At 35.5% G+C, this 20066-nt stretch overlaps 1 protein-coding gene across 1 annotated transcript in view; it reads left to right on the top strand.

Moving 5' to 3' along the window:
• The window catches only part of LOC101893381 (all trans-polyprenyl-diphosphate synthase PDSS1), a 110887-nt gene that overhangs the window by 54550 nt on the left and 36271 nt on the right, over positions 1–20066 (top strand). The window contains exon 2 of the mRNA XM_059118035.1: positions 18159–18341. Within this exon, the coding sequence (XP_058974018.1) occupies positions 18159–18341 (183 nt within the window). The remainder of the gene's footprint in view (positions 1–18158; positions 18342–20066) is intronic.

The following is a 20066-nucleotide window of genomic DNA, read 5'->3' on the forward strand; positions in this document are numbered from 1 at the left end:
AATTTTTGGCAAGACCTATACCGAATATAAACGTGGATTTTTTAAAGAATTTTTGGCAAGAACTATACCGAATATAAACGTGGATTTTTTTAAAGATTTTTTTGCCAAGACCTATACCGACTATAAACTTGGATTTTTTAGAGAATTTTTTGGAAGACCTATACCGACTATAAACGTTGATTTTTTAAAGAATTTTTGGCAAGACCTATACCGACTATAAACGTTGATTTTTTAAAGAATTTTTGGCAAGACCTATACCGACTATAAACGTGGATTTTTTAAAGAATTTTTGCCAAGACCTATACCGACTATAAACGTGGATTTTTTAAAGAATTTTTGCAAGAACTATACCGACTATAAACGTGGATTTTTTAAAGAATTTTTTGCCAAGACCTATACCGACTATAAACGTGGATTTTTTAAAGAATTTTTGCCAAGACCTATACCGACTATAAACGTGGATTTTTTAAAGAATTTTTGGCAAGAACTATACCGACTATAAACGTGGATTTTTAAAGAATTTTTGCCAAGGCCTATACCGACTATAAACGTGGATTTTTAAAGAATTTTTGCCAAGACCTATACCGACTATAAACGTGGATTTTTTAAAGAATTTTTGCCAAGACCTATACCGACTATAAACGTGGATTTTTTAAAGAATTTTTGGCAAGACCTATGCCGACTATAAACGTGGATTTTTTAAAGAATTTTTGGCAAGACCTATACCGACTATAAACGTGGATTTTTTAAAGAATTTTTGCCAAGACCTATACCGACTATAAACGTGGATTTTTTAAAGAATTTTTGGCAAGAACTATACCGACTATAAACGTGGATTTTTTAAAGAATTTTTTGCCAAGACCTATACCGACTATAAACGTGGATTTTTTAAAGAATTTTTGCCAAGACCTATACCGACTATAAACGTGGATTTTTTAAAGAATTTTTGCCAAGACCTATACCGACTATAAACGTGGATTTTTTAAAGAATTTTTGCAAAGACCTATACCGACTATAAACGTGGATTTTTTAAAGAATTTTCGCCAAGACCTATACCGACTATAAACGTGGATTTTTTAAAGAATTTTTGCCAAGACCTATACCGACTATAAACGAGGATTTTTTAAAGAATTTTCGCCAAGACCTATACCGACTATAAACGTGGATTTTTTAAAGAATTTTTGGCAAGACCTATACCGACTATAAACGTGGATTTTTTAAAGAATTTTTGCCAAGACCTATACCGACTATAAACGTGGATTTTTTAAAGAATTTTTGGCAAGACCTATACCGACTATAAACGTGGATTTTTTAAAGAATTTTTGGCAAGACCTATACCGACTATAAACGTGGATTTTTTAAAGAATTTTTGCCAAGACCTATACCGACTATAAACGTGGATTTTTTAAAGAATTTTTGCCAAGACCTATACCGACTATAAACGTGGATTTTTTAAAGAATTTTTGGCAAGACATAATCCGACCATAAACCTGGATTTTTTAGAGAAATTTTGGCAAGACCTATACCGACTTTAAACGTGGATTTTTTAAAGAATTTTTGCCAAGACATAAAAGCCCTATAAGCTTGAATATTTTTTAAGTATTTTTTAGAAATCCAAGTAGGAAGAAAATAGCTATACTTATTTTTATCTTTGATAGTTCCCATGTGTACATAACCCAATTTCACCATAAGACCTACTTACCACTTGATATGCCAACAATTTGTTTTTTCCATTGCATTAATATGTATGTAAATATGTTGTTAGCTATGGAACTAATTATTGTTGCCCTAAAAATAAGTTGGCCACCAACATCATTACAGCGTCTTAACCTCTTCTTTACACAAATATTGTTGTTAGATTTTTTTGTTAGTTTTTTTCTCCGTCTTTTCTTTCTTTTGGGGGGTATTATTTTCAAGCGTTTTTCGGTGTGTGTGTTTTCTTTTCAATTTCTTTGAATATTTATTGTCCATCAATTCATCATCATCGTCGTCATCATCACCTCCATAATGATAATGTTGGCGATGGTAAAATAAGCCAACAACGGGAATTTTATACGAACATTAAATGAATGAATAACGGCTTTGCTGTCAAAGAAAACAAAAAAATCTTGGCGGGTCGCTCATGTATCTTTGTTGTTGTCACTCAAACTTCATTCAATAGCTTGTATGGCGGAGAGTGTAAGCGGTAGTTGTCGCTGTGCGCCAAAGAAGAGTTTCAAATAAACCAACCAACGACCGATCCGACGAACTACTTTCCCTTTTTGCTGTTATGTCAGCGCAGTAATGCTACCGACCAACCTACCGACCGTTCGACTCTCATCGTCCGGACCAGACAATGGTCGATTTTAGTAAATATTTATTTATTTATTTTCTTTTTCTTCTTTTCCGTTTATTTTCTTTCTCCCCTTTATGGTATCTTCCTCGCCACACATTTACATGCGTATTTTCCCACTTTATTTTCATTCAAAGTATCATTTTATTATTATTTTTTTAATTTTGTATTGCCAAAAACGAAGGTAGAAAAAAGCCACAAAACTATTTTGCATTTTTTTTTGCCGATTTTAGTGTTGGTATATCTCTGTGTGTGCGTTTTCATACCTTTCCATGTATGGTGCTAATTACGAGGTACAATCTATAAATATGCTGAAATCGCGATATGACTCACATGGGAATAATTTTTTAAAGAAAATAAAAAAAGAAAAATGTAATGGGAGATAGAAAAGACATGTTGTGGATTAGGCAGGAATGTTTAAATAATGGGAAGGTTTAAATCTATGATTTAAAAATAAGACGTTTATGGACGGTATAGGTCTTGATAAAAATTCATTAAAAAATCCACGTTTATAGTCGGTATAGGTCTTGATAAAAATTCATTAAAAAATCCACGTTTATAGTCGTTACAGGTCTTGATAAAAATTCATTAAAAAATCCACGTTTATAGTCGGTACAGGTCTTGATAAAAATTCATTAAAAAATCCACGTTTATAGTCGTTACAGGTCTTGATAAAAATTCATTAAAAAATCCACGTTTATAGTCGGTATAGGTCTTGATAAAAAATCATTAAAAAATCCACGTTTATAGTCATTACAGGTCTTGATAAAAATTCATTAAAAAATCCACGTTTATAGTCGGTCGGTCTTGCCAAAAATTCTTTAAAAAACCCACGTTTATAGTCGGTATAGGTCTTGATAAAAATTCATTAAAAAATCCACGTTTATAGTCGGTCGGTCTTGCCAAAAATTCTTTAAAAAACCCACGTTTATAGTCGGTATAGGTCTTGGCACAAATTCTTTAAAAAATCCACGTTTATAATCGGTATAGGTCTTGGCAAAAATTCTTTAAAAAATCCACGTTTATAATCGGTATAGGTCTTGGCAAAAATTCTTTAAAAAATCCACGTTTATAGTCGGTATTGATCTTGCCAAAAATTCTTTAAAAAATCCACGTTTATAGTCGGTATTGATCTTGCCAAAAATTCTTTAAAAAATCCACGTTTATAGTCGGTATAGGTCTTGTCAAAAATTCTTTAAAAAATCCACGTTTATGGTCGGTTTAGGTGTTGCCAAAAATTCTTTAAAAAATCCACGTTTATGGTCGGTTTATGTCTTCCCAAAAATTCTTTAAAAAATCCACGTTTATGGTCGGTTTATGTCTTCCAAAAAATTCTTTAAAAAAATCCACGTTTATGGGCCTTTTATGTCTTCCAAAAAATTCTTTAAAAACTCCACGTTTAAGGTCGGTTTATGTCTTCCCAAAAATTCTTTAAAAAATCCACGTTTATGGTCGGTTTAGGTCTTGCCAAAAATTCTTTAAAAAATCCACGTTTATAATCGGTATAGGTCTTGCCAAAAATTCTTTAAAAAATCCACGTTTATAATCGGTATAGGTCTTGCCAAAAATTCTTTAAAAAATCCACGTTTATAGTCGGTATAGGTCTTGGCAAAAATTCTTTAAAAAATCCACGTTTATAGTCGGTATAGGTCTTGGCAAAAATTCTTTAAAAAATCCACGTTTATAGTCGGTATAGGTCTTGGCAAAAATTCTTTAAAAAATCCACGTTTATAGTCGGTATAGGTCTTGGCAAAAATTCTTTAAAAAATCCACGTTTATAGTCGGTATAGGTCTTGGCAAAAATTCTTTAAAAAATCCACGTTTATAGTCGGTATAGGTCTTGGCAAAAATTCTTTAAAAAATCCACGTTTATAGTCGGTATAGGTCTTGGCAAAAATTCTTTAAAAAATCCACGTTTATAGTCGGTATAGGTCTTGGCAAAAATTCTTTAAAAAATCCACGTTTATAGTCGGTATAGGTCTTGGCAAAAATTCTTTAAAAAATCCACGTTTATAGTCGGTATAGGTCTTGGCAAAAATTCTTTAAAAAATCCACGTTTATAGTCGGTATAGGTCTTGGCAAAAATTCTTTAAAAAATCCACGTTTATAGTCGGTATAGGTCTTGGCAAAAATTCTTTAAAAAATCCACGTTTATAGTCGGTATAGGTCTTGGCAAAAATTCTTTAAAAAATCCACGTTTATAGTCGGTATAGGTCTTGCCAAAAATTCTTTAAAAAATCCACGTTTATAGTCGGTATAGGTCTTGCCAAAAATCCTTTAAAAAATCCACGTTTATGGTCGGTTTAGGTCTTCAAAAAAATTTTTTAAAAAATCCAGGTTTATGGTCGGTTTAGGTCTTCAAAAAAATTCTTTAAAAAATCCACGTTTATGGTCGGTATAGGTCTTCCCAAAAATTCTTTAAAAAATCCACGTTTATAGTCGGTATAGGTCTTGGCAAAAATTCTTTAAAAAATCCACGTTTATAGTCGGTATAGGTCTTGGCAAAAATTCTTTAAAAAAATCCACGTTTATAGTCGGTATAGGTCTTGGCAAAAATTCTTTAAAAAATCCACGTTTATAGTCGGTATAGGTCTTGGCAAAAATTCTTTAAAAAATCCACGTTTATAGTCGGTATAGGTCTTGGCAAAAATTCTTTAAAAAATCCACGTTTATAGTCGGTATAGGTCTTGGCAAAAATTCTTTAAAAAATCCACGTTTATAGTCGGTATAGGTCTTGGAAAAAATTCTTTAAAAAATCCACGTTTATAGTCGGTATAGGTCTTGCCAAAAATTCTTTAAAAAATCCACGTTTATAGTCGGTATAGGTCTTGGCAAAAATTCTTTAAAAAATCCACGTTTATAGTCGGTATAGGTCTTTCCCAAAAAATTCTTTAAAAAATCCACGTTTATAGTCGGTATAGGTCTTGCCAAAAATTCTTTAAAAAATCCACGTTTATAGTCGGTATTGATCTTGCCAAAAATTCTTTAAAAAATCCACGTTTATAGTCGGTATTGATCTTGCCAAAAATTCTTTAAAAAATCCACGTTTATCCACGTTTAAAGACCCTTTGGGTCTTCCCAAAATTTTTTTTTAAAAATCCACTTTTATAAGCCTTTTATGTCTTCCCAAAAAATAAAAAATCTCTAGTTGACCCTCTCAAGAAATTGTTGGAAATTCGCATTTTTTTCCTTCCCCCTATAGATTCAATTATCCTCAATCAGCGTACATATGCACTTATCTGGCCCAAGCCATCAATTTCGAAAATGTAACCAAAACATAAAGTTGTAAACTTGACCGAAGAATTCAGCGAACAATGGCAGGCAGATACAAAAAATACCTGTTTTTTGTCTCAACAAAACACCCAAATAAAGTTATGCCCTTTTTGGAATATTATCGTCCAAAAGCGATGTGAGACTTGATGATAACTGCCGGTTACACTGGCCTGGTCTGGTTGATTCGCTTGTCTGCAAATTCCATGAAAGTTGTTGGCAAAATTGAAGTTTGTTGTTTGTTTTCTTTTTTTTTTTTTTGGTTGTGTTTTTATTTTGGTGACCTTGTAACCAAAGCAAGCAGAAGTCCTGCTTGCAATTAACAACACGTGTAGAGAGCCATGTAAACCGGTATTAAATTTGGGAGAAAAAAAGAGAAACTTTAAGTTATGTGCTGCCTTGTGGAAATTGTCGTCGTCTCTGTGAGAAACAGGTATGATGGAATCCGGTGGGGTTATTCTGCTTTTTTGGAGTAGTTATGAAGTGGGGGAATAAAGGAAGTTTACAAATTTTCAAAGTAGTAAAGGATTTCTGTTCGGAAATTGGAGAAAATTCATCAGCTCCAAGTAAGATGTGAATAAAAGTCGTGGTTTTCGAAGAATGCCCTCAATGGTCTACCCTGTAACTTTTTCCGTCAAATTAAGTGCTAATCTTTCGCCTTATCAAATTTCCCCTATTTCCAAAAAAAAGTGTTGCCGTTGTCTTCAAATAGCTACATTCCAACATGTGCGTGTCATACATGTGTGGTGAGATTTCCCAAATTGTTTTGACGCATTTGAAACGAGCCGCACACATTTGTAATTATCACAATTTTCAGTTTTTGTACGGGCCTGTCTGTGTGTGATGTTGCTATAATTATCTCTGTAATGCCGTTTACATCGAGCAAATAAACGCTCATTAATTTTGTAATTATCACAGAGACTATGGGAGATAATTAGTTAAACTTAAAAATATTATTAGTATCATATGATATTCCATAGTTTAATGATAAGTTGCAAACTGAGGATAAGGGCAATTAATGGCAATAGGTCAATACCGTTATTAGTTTTGAAAACAAGTGCAGGAAATCGGGTTTGAATTTTACATTTTGTTGCAGATTATATTTCTACAAATTATTAAAAAAATCCAAAAATTCTTAAAACAAGTCAAAAATCAAAACCGACAGATGTATACCCTCAGCGAATATACGATTATTTATAGAGTAGGTTCCAATATTGGCCATTTCGTATCGGAAAAATTCATCTCAGGTTTCTGGCAAATAGAGATATATTTAGATATATCAAGTTGTAAAGAATCGCTGACCTGTTTCACAAGTACTGGCAGCTAAAAGTAGTGAAAATTGTGACCCCTTGGGAGTGAGGTACCAGGTGGGGGTTCGCAGATATATATCGACTGCTTAACAGAAATTTGAAGAATGTTGAATGCTTATTTCGCTTTCTTTGATTTTTTTTTTGTCTTTCAAAATCTTGAACCCTATGTCGGGTAGGAAAAAGAAATGGTCCATCTTTATAACAAATCTTGGTAAAATTACATCTCAAATCTTGCAAGGAATCGGATGTTAATTTCGCTCTTTATGAGCTTCATGGATATTCAAAAATTTGAGCCTTTGTGGGGGAGGTACCAAAAGTAGTGGACCGATTTATCCCATCCACTCAACAGTCCTTTTTTAGTGGAAAAAATGAGATGTGTGAAATATGAAGATACCCTGATGCTTATTTCGGATTTTATAAACGTTTCGATTATTCAAAACTTTGACCCCTTGTGGGGGAGGTACCAGAAGGAATGCTCCGATCTCCACCGTTTTTATAACAGATTCTGTGTTGATAGAAATTTTCAGATGTGCCAAGTCAAAATGAAATCGGATGTTATTTTCGCGTTTTATGAGCTTAATGGATATTCAAATTTCGACCTTATGTGGGGGAGGTACTTCATGAATTGGACCGATTTTGTTCATTTTCGCATCTGATGTAGCTCTGACGCAAATATTAGGATTTGCAAATTTGGAGCAAAATCGGATTATCGTTTCTCTTTCTGTGCAGAAAATATATATTTTGAAAATTTCGACCTTATGTGGGGGAGGTACCAGAAGGAGTGGATAAAAATATTGGAATGTGCGAAATTTGAAGACAATCGGACCCTTACATCACATATTATAAGAGTTGTAATTATTCAAAATTTTGACCCTTTGTGGTGGAGGTACTTCATGGAGTGGATCGATATTGTCTATTTCCTAGCACTGACGCGAATATTTGGATTACAATTGGAGCAAAATAGGATTATCGTTTCTCTTTCTGTGCAGAAAATATAAAATTTCGACCTTATGTTGGGGAGGTACCAGAAGGAGTGGACCGATATAATCCATCTTATCACCAGACCTTGGGTTAATAAAAAATTGGGATGTGTGAAATTTGATGACAATCGGACTTTTACATCACATTTTATAAGAGTTGCAATTATTCAATATTTTGACCCTTTGTGGGGGAGGTACTTGGAGTGCAGCGATATTGTCCATTTTCGCACCTGATGTAGCTTTGAAGCAAATATTAGGATTTGCAAATTTGGAGTAAAATCGGATTATCATTTCTCTTTCTACGCAGAAAATATATATTTTGAAAATTTCGACCTTCTGTGGGGGAGTTACCAGAAGGAATGGACCGATATATTCCATCTTATTGCCAGACCATGGGTTGATACAAATTTTGAGATGTGTGAAATTTGAAGACAATCGGACTCGTACATCACATTTTATAGGAGTTGTAATTCTTCAAAATTTCGACCCTTTGTGGGGGAGGTTCCTGATGGAGTGCAGCGATATTGTCCATTTTCGCACCTGATGTAGCTTTGACGCAAATATTAGGATTTGAAAATTTGGAGAAAAATCGGATTATCATTTCTCTTTCTACGCAGAAAATATATATTTTGAAAATTCCGACCTTCTGTGAGGGTGGTACCAGAAGGGGTGGACCGATATATTCCATCTTATCGCCAGATCATGGGTTGATACAAATTTTGAGATGTGTGAAATTTGAAGACAATCGGGCTCGTATATCACATTTTATAGGAGTTGTAATTCTTCAAAATTTCGACCCTTCGTGGGAGGAAATAAAAAGTGTGCCCATCTCCGAACTCGATTTGACAAAAATATTACGATGTACCAAGTTTGGATCAAATCAAATACTCCCTTCGAGAGTTATCGTGCAAACAGACAGATTATCTAGACAGACAGATGGATGGACGGACGGACGGACATCGCTAGATTGACTCCAAATGTCTTGAAACGGAGTTGGTCCAAAGAGACCTAGGGTCTAAAACCTTTATTTTGACTAGGCACGTTTTGGCTGTATCAAATAATACCCTATCTAACCATATGGCTGAGGGTGTAAAAATCCACGTTTCCAAAAATTTCTTAAAAAATCCACATTTAAAATACTAAGTTTGCCAAACACATTATTTAAAAAATCCCCATTTGAAAACCTAACTTTGCCTTCCAAAAAAAAAAAAAAATCCGTAAAAAATCGCCATTTGAAAATCCACATTTGAAGCCCAACTTTGCCTTCCTTTAATGGTCTTTAAAAAATCCACTTTTGAAGACTAACTTTGCCTTCCTTAAACGGCCTTTAAAAAATACACGTTTGAAGCCATACCTTGACTTCACAAAAATTCTTTAAAATATCCCCCTTTGAAGCTCTATTCTGTCTTTCCGAAAATTCGTTGAAAATCGACATTTTAGGACCTACTTTGCCTTCCCTGAAAATTCTTTAACAATTCCACGTTTGAAACCCTAATTTTAGCGTGCATTTATCCTTGATTTTGAAACCCTACTCTTGGAAATTCGCTATTTCCCTCACCCCTATATCTTTGCCAATCCATCCATTAGCTGTCACACATTTAGTGACACTTACGCTATGCCCCCATATATCGGTACCTCCCAATATTCGTTGTTTCGATGATTTTAGCGACATAATTCACCGGAGTTGTTCCAAATTTCGTACATAGAGTTCGTAATGGGAACTACAGTCTATGACGGAAAATTGTCTATGCATGTCCAGATCTTCGTATAGGTCCCATACATCAGTACCACCCTACATTCGGTATTTTGAAGATTGTAGGGACAATATTCACCGAAATTGTTTGAAATTTTCTATTTGAAGTTCGTAATGGATACTACGGCCTATGACAGAAAATTGTCTATGCAGGTCCAGGTCTTCGTATAGTTCCGATATTACAGTACCTCCCTATATTCGATAATTGATGATTCATGTTTCGTATTTAAATATTGTAATGGCTTATGACCAAAGTTCCATATGAAGGTCCACTTCTTCGTATAGACCCCAATATAACGGCCATATTCGTTATTTTTAAGATTTTTAAGATAATTTTAACAGAATTTTTAACGGATTTTATTTTATTTTATATTTTTTGAAATCCAAATTCGTTCCAAATAGTGGAATGTATTCGGCTGGGCTGAACTTCCTCAATTTAAGAGATGTTGGTAGGGGGAAAGTATCAATATAGGTCTACGTTTTGGTACAGACTTGTATGAAATTAGGCTCCTGATTTCAGTAGTTGCAAGAGTCTTGGCCATATTTTCCAATTAATTGTCTCGCTGTAGCCTTCAAAGAGATCGAACGCACTGTCGGTACGCACGTTAAATAAAGCAATTTTCTCTGCAAATCATTTAATCCAATTAATCAAAAAGCAAACAATTTCCAAGTCTTTTTTTACCTATTGGTTTTTTTTACTGAATTATTTAGTAAAGTAATAATAAAAATGTCGGTAACCGAGGAACAAATTAAAAATATTTGTGGACAATGTTTGTTGGAAATCAAAAGCAATTTTTTTGTTCGATGTTATTACTGTAATGGGCAATATCATTTTTCTCCTTGCTGTTCACTCTCTGAGAGCTCATATAAAAGCATGAGCCATACGAAAAGAGTAGGATGGAGATGTCAAAAGTGTACATCAAAATCTCCCAACATTGGATATTTGGTTTTACCAAGTGAAAATGAGCACCATCAACATAACTCTGGCAGTCAACAAAGCAAACAGCAAAGAACCGAGAGTGATGAAGCTAACTGTAGCAAGAGATTTAAAAACAATAATACACCAACATCCTCCTTAAATAAAAACTACGAAAGCTTATCACAAAACAGAGGCATAGAAGAGTTTAAAATCGGTTTCGTTAAGCTAGAAAATTGCATAAAACAACTCACGGAGAGTATTACAACAATGAGTACGAAATTGGATGAAACGAGAGAAGATATGAACAAGAATGTATCAACACTAACAACACAAATACTCGACTTGTATGAGAGAGATAGAGAGAGAAGCGAACAAATTCAGAAATTAAATGAGAAAGATCAAGAAAGATGTGCACAAATTCAGATACTCAACCAGAGAATAGAAAAGTTAGAACAAAAAGCGTTAAACAAAAACATTGAAATAAGCAACGTTAAAAACATGAATATCGAGGTCAGTGAACTGGTAGCCAAAATTGTTGAGAAAACGGGAGTGCAAATTTGCAACTCCGATATTGAGAGAACTGTGAAGATAGATAAAAAGAACAAAATAATTATAGAGTTCTCATCGATAAGTAAAAAACGAGAGATAATGAAAAAAATAAACAGGCACCGACTGCAAGTATGCCAAGGAGTTGATGAAGGTGGAATTGAAAATACTATATTTCTAAATGATGAGTTAACTCCACACAACAGGCGCTTGCTTTGGATGACCAAAACTAGAGCAAAGGAGTGTAAATGGAAATTTGTTTGGGTTCGAAACGGATGTATTTATGCTCGAAAGAATGAAAATTCTCGATTTATTTTGATAAACAATACCGCCGATTTGGAAAGTATAAGCGAAACAATGTAAATTTTTCACAGTTTACCCCACAAATTTTTGCACAACGAAAAGAAAGAGCCTATCAAAGAGAAAGCACCAAATTAAATGCTGATAAAACTAGAATATTAAAAGACTGAATTAATAAAAAACACAATAAATATACAAATTTAAATTTGTTTCTTTAATTTCGTAAAATATTTGGATTATATATTAAAAAAAAAAAAACAATGAATTTTATAAAAGATGCAATCTGCAATTTCAATGAAATAAATGCTAAATATATAAATTTCTCTGTGTCTATGATACATATGAATATAAGATCTCTCAGAAAAAATTTCTTGACTTTTTTAGCCAACATTTCCAAAATAATAAACAAATTACATCTGATAGTTCTTTGTGAAACAAACATAACAGATGATGAGAATTCGTTCTATAATATAGATGGATTTAATTCCATATTTTTAAACAGAGCTGGTAAAGGAGGAGGAATTGCTGTGTATATTAAAGACACTATGCAATTTAAAAATTTGAACACAAACATGTCGTCGTCTGAAATTGGAAGGATAAACATTACGGATAACAAAGATTCAAGTTTCACAGTATTGGCGATATATAGACCTCAAAACAAAAGCACAACTTTATTCTTGCTCGAACTTGAACAAATTCTAATAAATATTGGTAACAAAGAAAAACTAATATTAATAGGCGATATTAATATCGATATCCTTAAAAAAAAATCAATAACGTCAAAATATCTTGGCATTCTGTCAACAAATGGATTGAAATGTATGATATCTAACCCAACAAGAGAAGACGAAACGCGAACTACAAAAACATGCATAGATCACATCACAATCAGATGGAACAAAAATCTAAAGGAGGCTTACTCCGCAATTGTAACGACAGAAATATCAGATCACCATGCGTTATTTGCCAGTGTAGATGAAACAAATAAGAATGAAAAGCAAGACATTCAAAACAACAAAAAATATAAAATCAATACCTACAATGTTAATAGGCAAATAAGAAATATTAATTGGGAAGAAATTATAATCATATCTAATAATGCAAATGATCTTTTTAATAATATATACAGAACGTTTAACAAGATATATGAAAATTCAACAATAGAACACTCAAAAAAGAAAAACCGCAATGGTCTCCCATGGATGAATGAATACATACTTAATTCTTGTGCTATTAGAGACAAGTTGTACAAAAAGTGGGCTAAAAATAAACTCAACAAAACCAACGAAATTGTTTATAAAAATTTTAATAACAAACTAAATAAACTTATAAGTAAAGCCAAAAACGATCATATATATCATCAGTTTATTAGAAATAAACACAATATGCGTGGAACATGGCAGGTTATAAATAATGTTATTGGAAAGAAAACAACAAATATAGATGATCATATCAAGCTTAGCTTTAACATGAAAAATATTAAAGAAATATCCGATAATTTTGCGTCAAACTTTAGCCAAAATGTATTAAATATAGTTCATCAGTGCAATATAATAACATTGAATATACGTACGGAAAGAGTCATACAAAACTCAATGTTTATGGAAAATGCTACGGAGTTTGAGATTAATGGAATATTAAAAACGCTAAATACGAATAAATCTGTGGGCATTGATAATATTAGACCCATTGACATTAAAAATAATGCTTCTCTTCTCACCCCCATAATAACAAATTTAATAAACCAAAGCATATCTGAAGCGTCGATACCCCAGATACTCAAACAATCACTTATCAGACCCATATACAAAGGAGGAAGTAAGGCAGATTACGCCAACTATAGACCGATATCAATCCTTCCTATATTAGAAAAAGTTCTGGAAGAGGTTATAGTGCGAAGACTGAACAGCTTCTTAACCAAATATAAAATAATAAATAGAAACCAATATGGCTTCCAAAAAAACAAGAATATCAATCAACTCCTAGGCCACTTTTCAAACCATATAAATAAAAACTTAAGTCAACAAAAACAATGCATCGCTCTTTTCATAGATTTCAGTAAAGCTTTCGACACTTTGTCGCATGAAAAAATAGTAAATGTGCTAGAAAAAACTGGAATAAGAGGCAGATGTTTGAAATGGTTTCAAGACTATCTCACATACAGGTCGTTTAGAGTCAGAATTGATAACACAAACAGCCATGAACTTCCAACACAATACGGTGTTCCACAGGGATCAAAATTGGGTCCAATATTATATTTAATATATTCCAATGAAATGACGCTCAATCTACACAACAGTTCTTCGTACACATACGCTGATGATACTGCAATAATTGTATCACATTCGGATATAAATGAGGCAACGTCAACAATGCAGCAGGAATTTAATATAATAACGAAATGGTGCCACGATTACGGCTTGATTATAAACCCAAATAAAACTAAGATTCTGCATATCAGACCTAAAAGTTCTCCCAAACACAATATTCGGATCATATTTCATGATAATGAATGCATACACGGAAACACATTAACGAGAAATCAAGAAAAATGTACCATGAATTTAGAAATCGTTGAAAATTATAAGTACTTGGGAATTTATTTGGATCAACACTTTAAATGGAAAGATCACATCGAAAAACTACAGAAAAAGTTAAGAAAATCAGCGTTTGCGCTTTATCATCTAGGCAACTATGCACCCTTCTTTATATTGAAGCAAGCATACTATTCCCTAGTAGAATCGCATTTACGACATGGCATTACAGCATGGGGAAATGCCAGATGCTGTAGAATGTTACAAGAAACACAGAACCGAATTGTTAAATATCTACATAAAAAATCATACCATTCGTACAATAACGGAAATGTAACAGTGTCAACCAACAACATAAGCCAGATATACAAAAACATAGAAATCCTTAATATAAAACAAATATTTTCAATTGCAATTGTAGGTGAATTCGCTGACGACCGAAACCTAGCTGAGAAAATTAACCACGAACAAAATACCCGGAGAAGACTTGAAGGACGTTACAAAATACCGAAATTTAAAAACGAATATGGAATGCTCGCTCTAGATGTCGCTCTACCAAGCACCCTTAACGAACTTCTAAAGGAGATTCCAGAAATTAAACATAAAATATGTAGAATAAAAAACATAAAAAAATATTATTTGCAAAAGTAATAAAATGATGTAGTACTAAAAAATGAAGTCTATAGCAATGGATAAGATTAAATCTGTATATACATATTTATAAATACTATTTACAGACAAGCCTTTTACAGGCTTCGTAAAATAATGTAATTATAATATATTAATGAAAAAAAAAATAAAATAAAATTATGGCTTTCAAACGGCTAATGAAACAGTCAAAAAAAAAAAAAAAAACAATTTAATTAATAAAAAACAGTTGAGATTTGTATTTTGCATTTATTAATGCAATTATCTGCGCTAAGATAATTAAACAATTAGTTATCCATAAACGATGTAATCGATAGGTTTGCCTGCAATTATTTAAATTAGGTCTTACAACAGACAATTAAAATCTTGTGCGTCAAAACAATTTCGAAATATCAAACACAGGTCAGAATGTGACCAAACAACAACAACAACTTTTTACTTAGATATAATTGATTGAATATGTAAATAGATTAGAAAAATATGCCAATGACCCATTTACCCAAACAGTTTGCAGGGTGGGCCACTTTAAAATGTTTTTTTTTTTTTTAATAAAATTTTAAACTTTTAAAATCTTCCTTGGGAAACTCATTCCAAACCAGTTTTTTTTCTCAGTAGCCCATCCAATCTTTATTAAATAAATACACATGTTATAACAAATATTCATTGAATTTACATTTAGTTGAGTGTTTATTGAGTTTCTTCTTCGGCAGATGGCAAACATCAGCTAGACAATGCCTTCAATGCTTTGAAGAATTATGTAATTTTGGACATGGTATTTGAAATGGGGTTTTATTGATTGTTTTGTTGTCATGTTTTGTCAACAATAAGAAGAAGAAGAACAACAACATGTAGTCAGCCAGACAAGCCTTTCAGTTTCAATTCCCTCCATTTCATGCTGTCTCTATGGTGATCACCAAGCCATCACCCAGCAGCAGCATCATCAATATTCATAACGCCTTCCTTCTCATTGAACTATTAGCCGGACAACTAGAGGCTATTTGTCCAACATTGTTGACGTCGCCAGCACCATCATAGCCATTATCTGCTGCCCCCCCCCCCCCCCCCACTCTCCACCATCGCCATTTCAGATCAATATTTGGTCTTCTATGGTGCTTTAGTGTCTTGAGTAGCATTCCAAATTGTTGACTTATCATATTTGCAACGGCATTCATGCCATCCATAGCCTCTGGTCTACGCTCTCCGGTCTCCTCCTAAGTTGTGAATTTAAAACTAATATTTATTTTTATAATCAAAGATTATCTTGATATGGCAGCATAACCATATAACCTTAGAATCAGACCTCATTTCATAGCTAAATACAATTTGGTGATACACACCTTCGATCATGGATTTTGAAATTGTCTATTTGTATTAATAGATAAGTGGAGGGAGGTTTTTGATATGTATTAAAGTATTCGAAAAGGTATTATAGGCACAGAAGAGCTGCAGAAGGTCTTCTAGCCATAGAAAAGCTGTAGCAGGTCTTCGAGCCGTAGAAGAGCTTTAGCAGGTCTTCTAGCCATAGAAGAGCTGCAGAAGGTCTTCTAGCCATAGAAGAGCTGTAGCAGGTCTTTTAGCCATATAAGAGCTGCAGCAGGTCTTCTAGCCATAGAAGAGCTGCAGAAGGTCTTCTAGCCATAGAAGAGCTGCAGAAGATCTTCTAGCCATAGAAGAGCTGCAGAAGGTCTTCTAGCCATAGAAGAGCTGCAGAAGGTCTTCTAGCCATAGAAGAGCTGCAGAAGGTCTTCTAGCCATAGAAGAGCTGCAGAAGGTCTTCTCGCCATAGAAGAGCTGCAGAAGGTCTTCTAGCCATAGAAGAGCTGCAGAAGATCTTCTAGCCATAGAAGAGCTGCAGAAGGTCTTCTAGCCATAGAAGAGCTGCAGGAGGTCTTCTAGCCATAGAAGAACTGCAGGAGGTCTTCTAGCCATAGAAGAGCTGCAGAAGGTCTTCTAGCCATAGAAGAGCTGCAGGAGGTCTTCTAGCCATAGAAGAGCTGCAGAAGGTCTTCGGGCCATAGAAGAGCTGCAGAAGGTCTTCTAGCCATAGAAGAGCTGCAGAAGGTCTTCTAGCCATAGAAGAGCTGCAGAAGGTCTTCTAGCCATAGAAGAGCTGCAGAAGGTCTTCTAGCCATAGAAGAGCTGCAGAAGGTCTTCTGCACCCAGAAGAGCAACTGTAGGTCTTATGTTCGTCTATAAAGACAGCCCTCGGTTCGTTTATAAAGACAGACTTCATCTCGTCTATCGAGACGACCATCGCGGCTCGTCTATCGAGACGATTATCAGCTGTTTTATAGAGAGAGCTCCTCTGAAGAGATTCTTGCTCCGCTCGTCTAAAGAGACTCCCTTCAGCTTCAGCTGGTCTATAGAGACTCCCTTCAGCTTCAGCTCGTCTATAGAGACTCCCTTCAGCTTCAGCTCGTCTATAGAGACTCCCTTCAGCTTCAGCTGGTCTATAGAGACTCCCTTCAGCTTCAGCTCGTCTATAGATACTCCCTTCAGCTTCAGCTCGTCTATAGATACTCCCTTCAGCTTCAGCTCGTCTATAGAGACTCCCTTCAGCTTCAGCTCGTCTATAGATACTCCCTTCAGCTTCAACTCGTCTATAGAGACTCCCTTCAGCTTCAGCTCGTCTATAGAGACTCCCTTCAGCTTCAGCTCGTCCAGAGAGACTCCCTGTAGCTTCAGCTTGTCCATAGAGACTCCCTTTTTCACAGATCGTTTAAAGAGACTTCCTGACTCAAAAATTTCCCCCTCCCCTCCACCTTCAACTGCCTAAGTAATTGTTAAATTTACACATTTGCCCAACTATAATTTAGTAATTTGTTGCAATTGCGGTGGTGCTTCTATGTATGTGTCGCTCTTTGTTGCCACCTTTTAATGCCACCTGAGTGTTAGACCGAGACACGCGTCAATGATGTTTGAAGATTTTTTGGCGGCTAGGCTGAAAGTGTGTCTCTCTGACAATTGTTGGTAATAAAAAAATAGTCATTTATAACCAAGATACCAACCAACCGACACATGCGACAGGCAAGGTGTTCCACAGCCGCTGAACGACCGAAAAGCGAATAATGATTGAAATGTTAGCTGAAAAACACCATAGGATTTACTATATTCCACATGTTGTTCACCTCTTCTCTCCGCTCTCAGATACCAAGAGCCAGCCGAGCCTGGTATAATTGCAGCAATTGTAAAGTTGTTAAGTGGTATTTAAACGAAACAAATTCATTTAAGTCGGTCCCCCTGAAGTTGTTGTGTGTTTTATCTTCTTGCTCCGCTCTACCCCTTCCCCAACACTCATGGATTGCAGAGAATGAATGATGTTGTAATTAGTTTTAGTTTAAAATTTTCAAATTTCATGCCTTATTGTTATTCCTCTTCTATAGATGACGGTCTAGTGTAAAATAAGTGACGAAATTTTTTTGAAAAAAACAAAAAAATAGTTTTTAAACATAAAATTTGCAGTTATTAAAAATAAATTATATTTGAAGTTATTTTTTGTTGTTGTAAATGTATGTTATTGTTAATTTTATTAATATTGTATTTTGTGTTGTTCCTTTTCTTTGCAGTTAAATTCCGACAAACCATCAACGTCACACACCAAGGCCAAATGCACAAATGGCAAAGCAAACTGCCGCCGTTACAGCTCCGTCCATACCCAACAACCGGCTGGACCCGTGCGTGAAATCCAAATAGATCCTTACATTATAATGGACGAAGAGCTGAAGTACTTTTACGAAGACATTAGAGATGTAAGTATGGAATTTATAGACGTGCTGAAGAAAGTCTCTATAGAGTGGAAGGTAGAAGGAGTTTCTAACGACGACTTGTGAAGCGAATAGCCTCTATGGACGTGTTCTGAAGCAGGGAGTATCTATAGACAGCTGTGAAGGCAGGGAGTCTCTATAGAAGAGCTGTGAAGGCAGGGAATCTCTATAGACAAGCTGGGAAGGCAGGGAGTCTCTATAGAAGAGCTGTGAAGGCAGGGAGTCTCTATAGACGAGCTGTGAAGGCAGGGAGTCTCTATAGACAATCTGTGAGGCTGGGAGTCTCTATAGACGAGCTGTGAGGCTGGGAGTCTCTATAGGAGAGCTGTGAGACAGGGAGTCTCTATAGACGTGCTCTGAAGGCAGGGAGTCTCTATAGACGACCTGTGAAGCAGGGATTCCCTATAGACGAGCTGTGAAGGGAGGGAGTCTCTATAGACAAGCTGTGAAGGCAGGGAGTCTCTATAGACGAACTGTGAGCCTGGGAGTCTATACAGACAAGCTGGGAAGGCAGGGAGTATTTATAGACAAGCTGGGAAGGCAGGGAGTCTATATAGACAAGCTGGGAAGGCAGGGAGTCTATATAGACACACTGGGAAGGCAGGGTGTCTTTATAGACAAGCTGGGAAGGCAGGGAGTGTTTATAGACGAGCTGAAGGCAGGGAGTCTTTATAAACGAGATGTGAAGGCAGGGAGTCTTTATAGACGAGCTGAAGGTAGGGAGTCTCTATAGACGAGCTGAAGGCAGGGAGTCTCTATAGACGAGCTGAAGGCAGGGAGTCTTTATAGACGAGATGTGAAGGCAGGGAGTCTTTATAGACGAGATGTGAAGGCAGGGAGTCTTTATAGACGAGCTGAAGGCAGGGAGTCTTTATAGACAAGCTGTGAAGGCAGGGAGTCTTTATAGACAAGCTGGGAAGGCAGGGAGTCTTTATAGACGAGCTGTGAAGGCAGAGAGTCTTTATAGACGAGCTGTGAAGACAGAGAGTCTTTATAGACGAGCTGTGAAGGCAGAGAGTCTTTATAGACGAGCTGTGAAGGCAGAGAGTCTTTATAGACGAGCTGTGAAGGCAGAGAGTCTTTATAGACGAGCTGTGAAGGCAGAGAGTCTTTATCGACGAGCTGTGAAGGCAGAGAGTCGTTATAGACGAGCTGTGAAGGCAGAGAGTCGTTATAGACGAGCTTTGAAGGCGGATAGTCTTTATAGACGAGCTGTGAAGGCAGAGAGTCTTTATAGACGAGCTGTGAAGGCAGAGAGTCTTTATAGGCGAGCTGTGAAGGCAGAGAGTCTTTATAGGCGAGCTGTGAAGGCAGAGCGTCTTTATAGACGAGCTGTGAAGGCAGAGAGTCTTTATAGACGAGCTGTGAAGGCAGGGAGTCTTTATAGACGAGCTGTGAAGGCAGGGAGTCTTTATAGACGAGATTTGAATGCGGGGAATCTATAGACAAGCTGTAAATGCAGGGAGTCTCTAAAGACTAGCTGTGAAGGTAGGGAGTCTCTATAGACAAGATGTAAAGGCAGGGAGTTTCTATAGACAAGCTGAAATGGTAGGGAGTCTCTATAAACGAGCTGTGAGGCTGGGAGTCTCTATAGACAAGCTGTGAAGACAGGGAGCCTTCATAGATGAGCAGTAAAGTAGGAAGTCTCTAAAGACAAGATGTGAAGGCAAGGAGTCTCAATAGACGAGCTGTGAAGGCAGGGAGTCTCTA

The sequence above is a fragment of the Musca domestica genome, unplaced genomic scaffold, assembly GCF_030504385.1.
Source record: "Musca domestica strain aabys unplaced genomic scaffold, Musca_domestica.polishedcontigs.V.1.1 1, whole genome shotgun sequence".
In the NCBI taxonomy this organism is placed as follows: Eukaryota; Metazoa; Arthropoda; class Insecta; order Diptera; family Muscidae; genus Musca; species Musca domestica.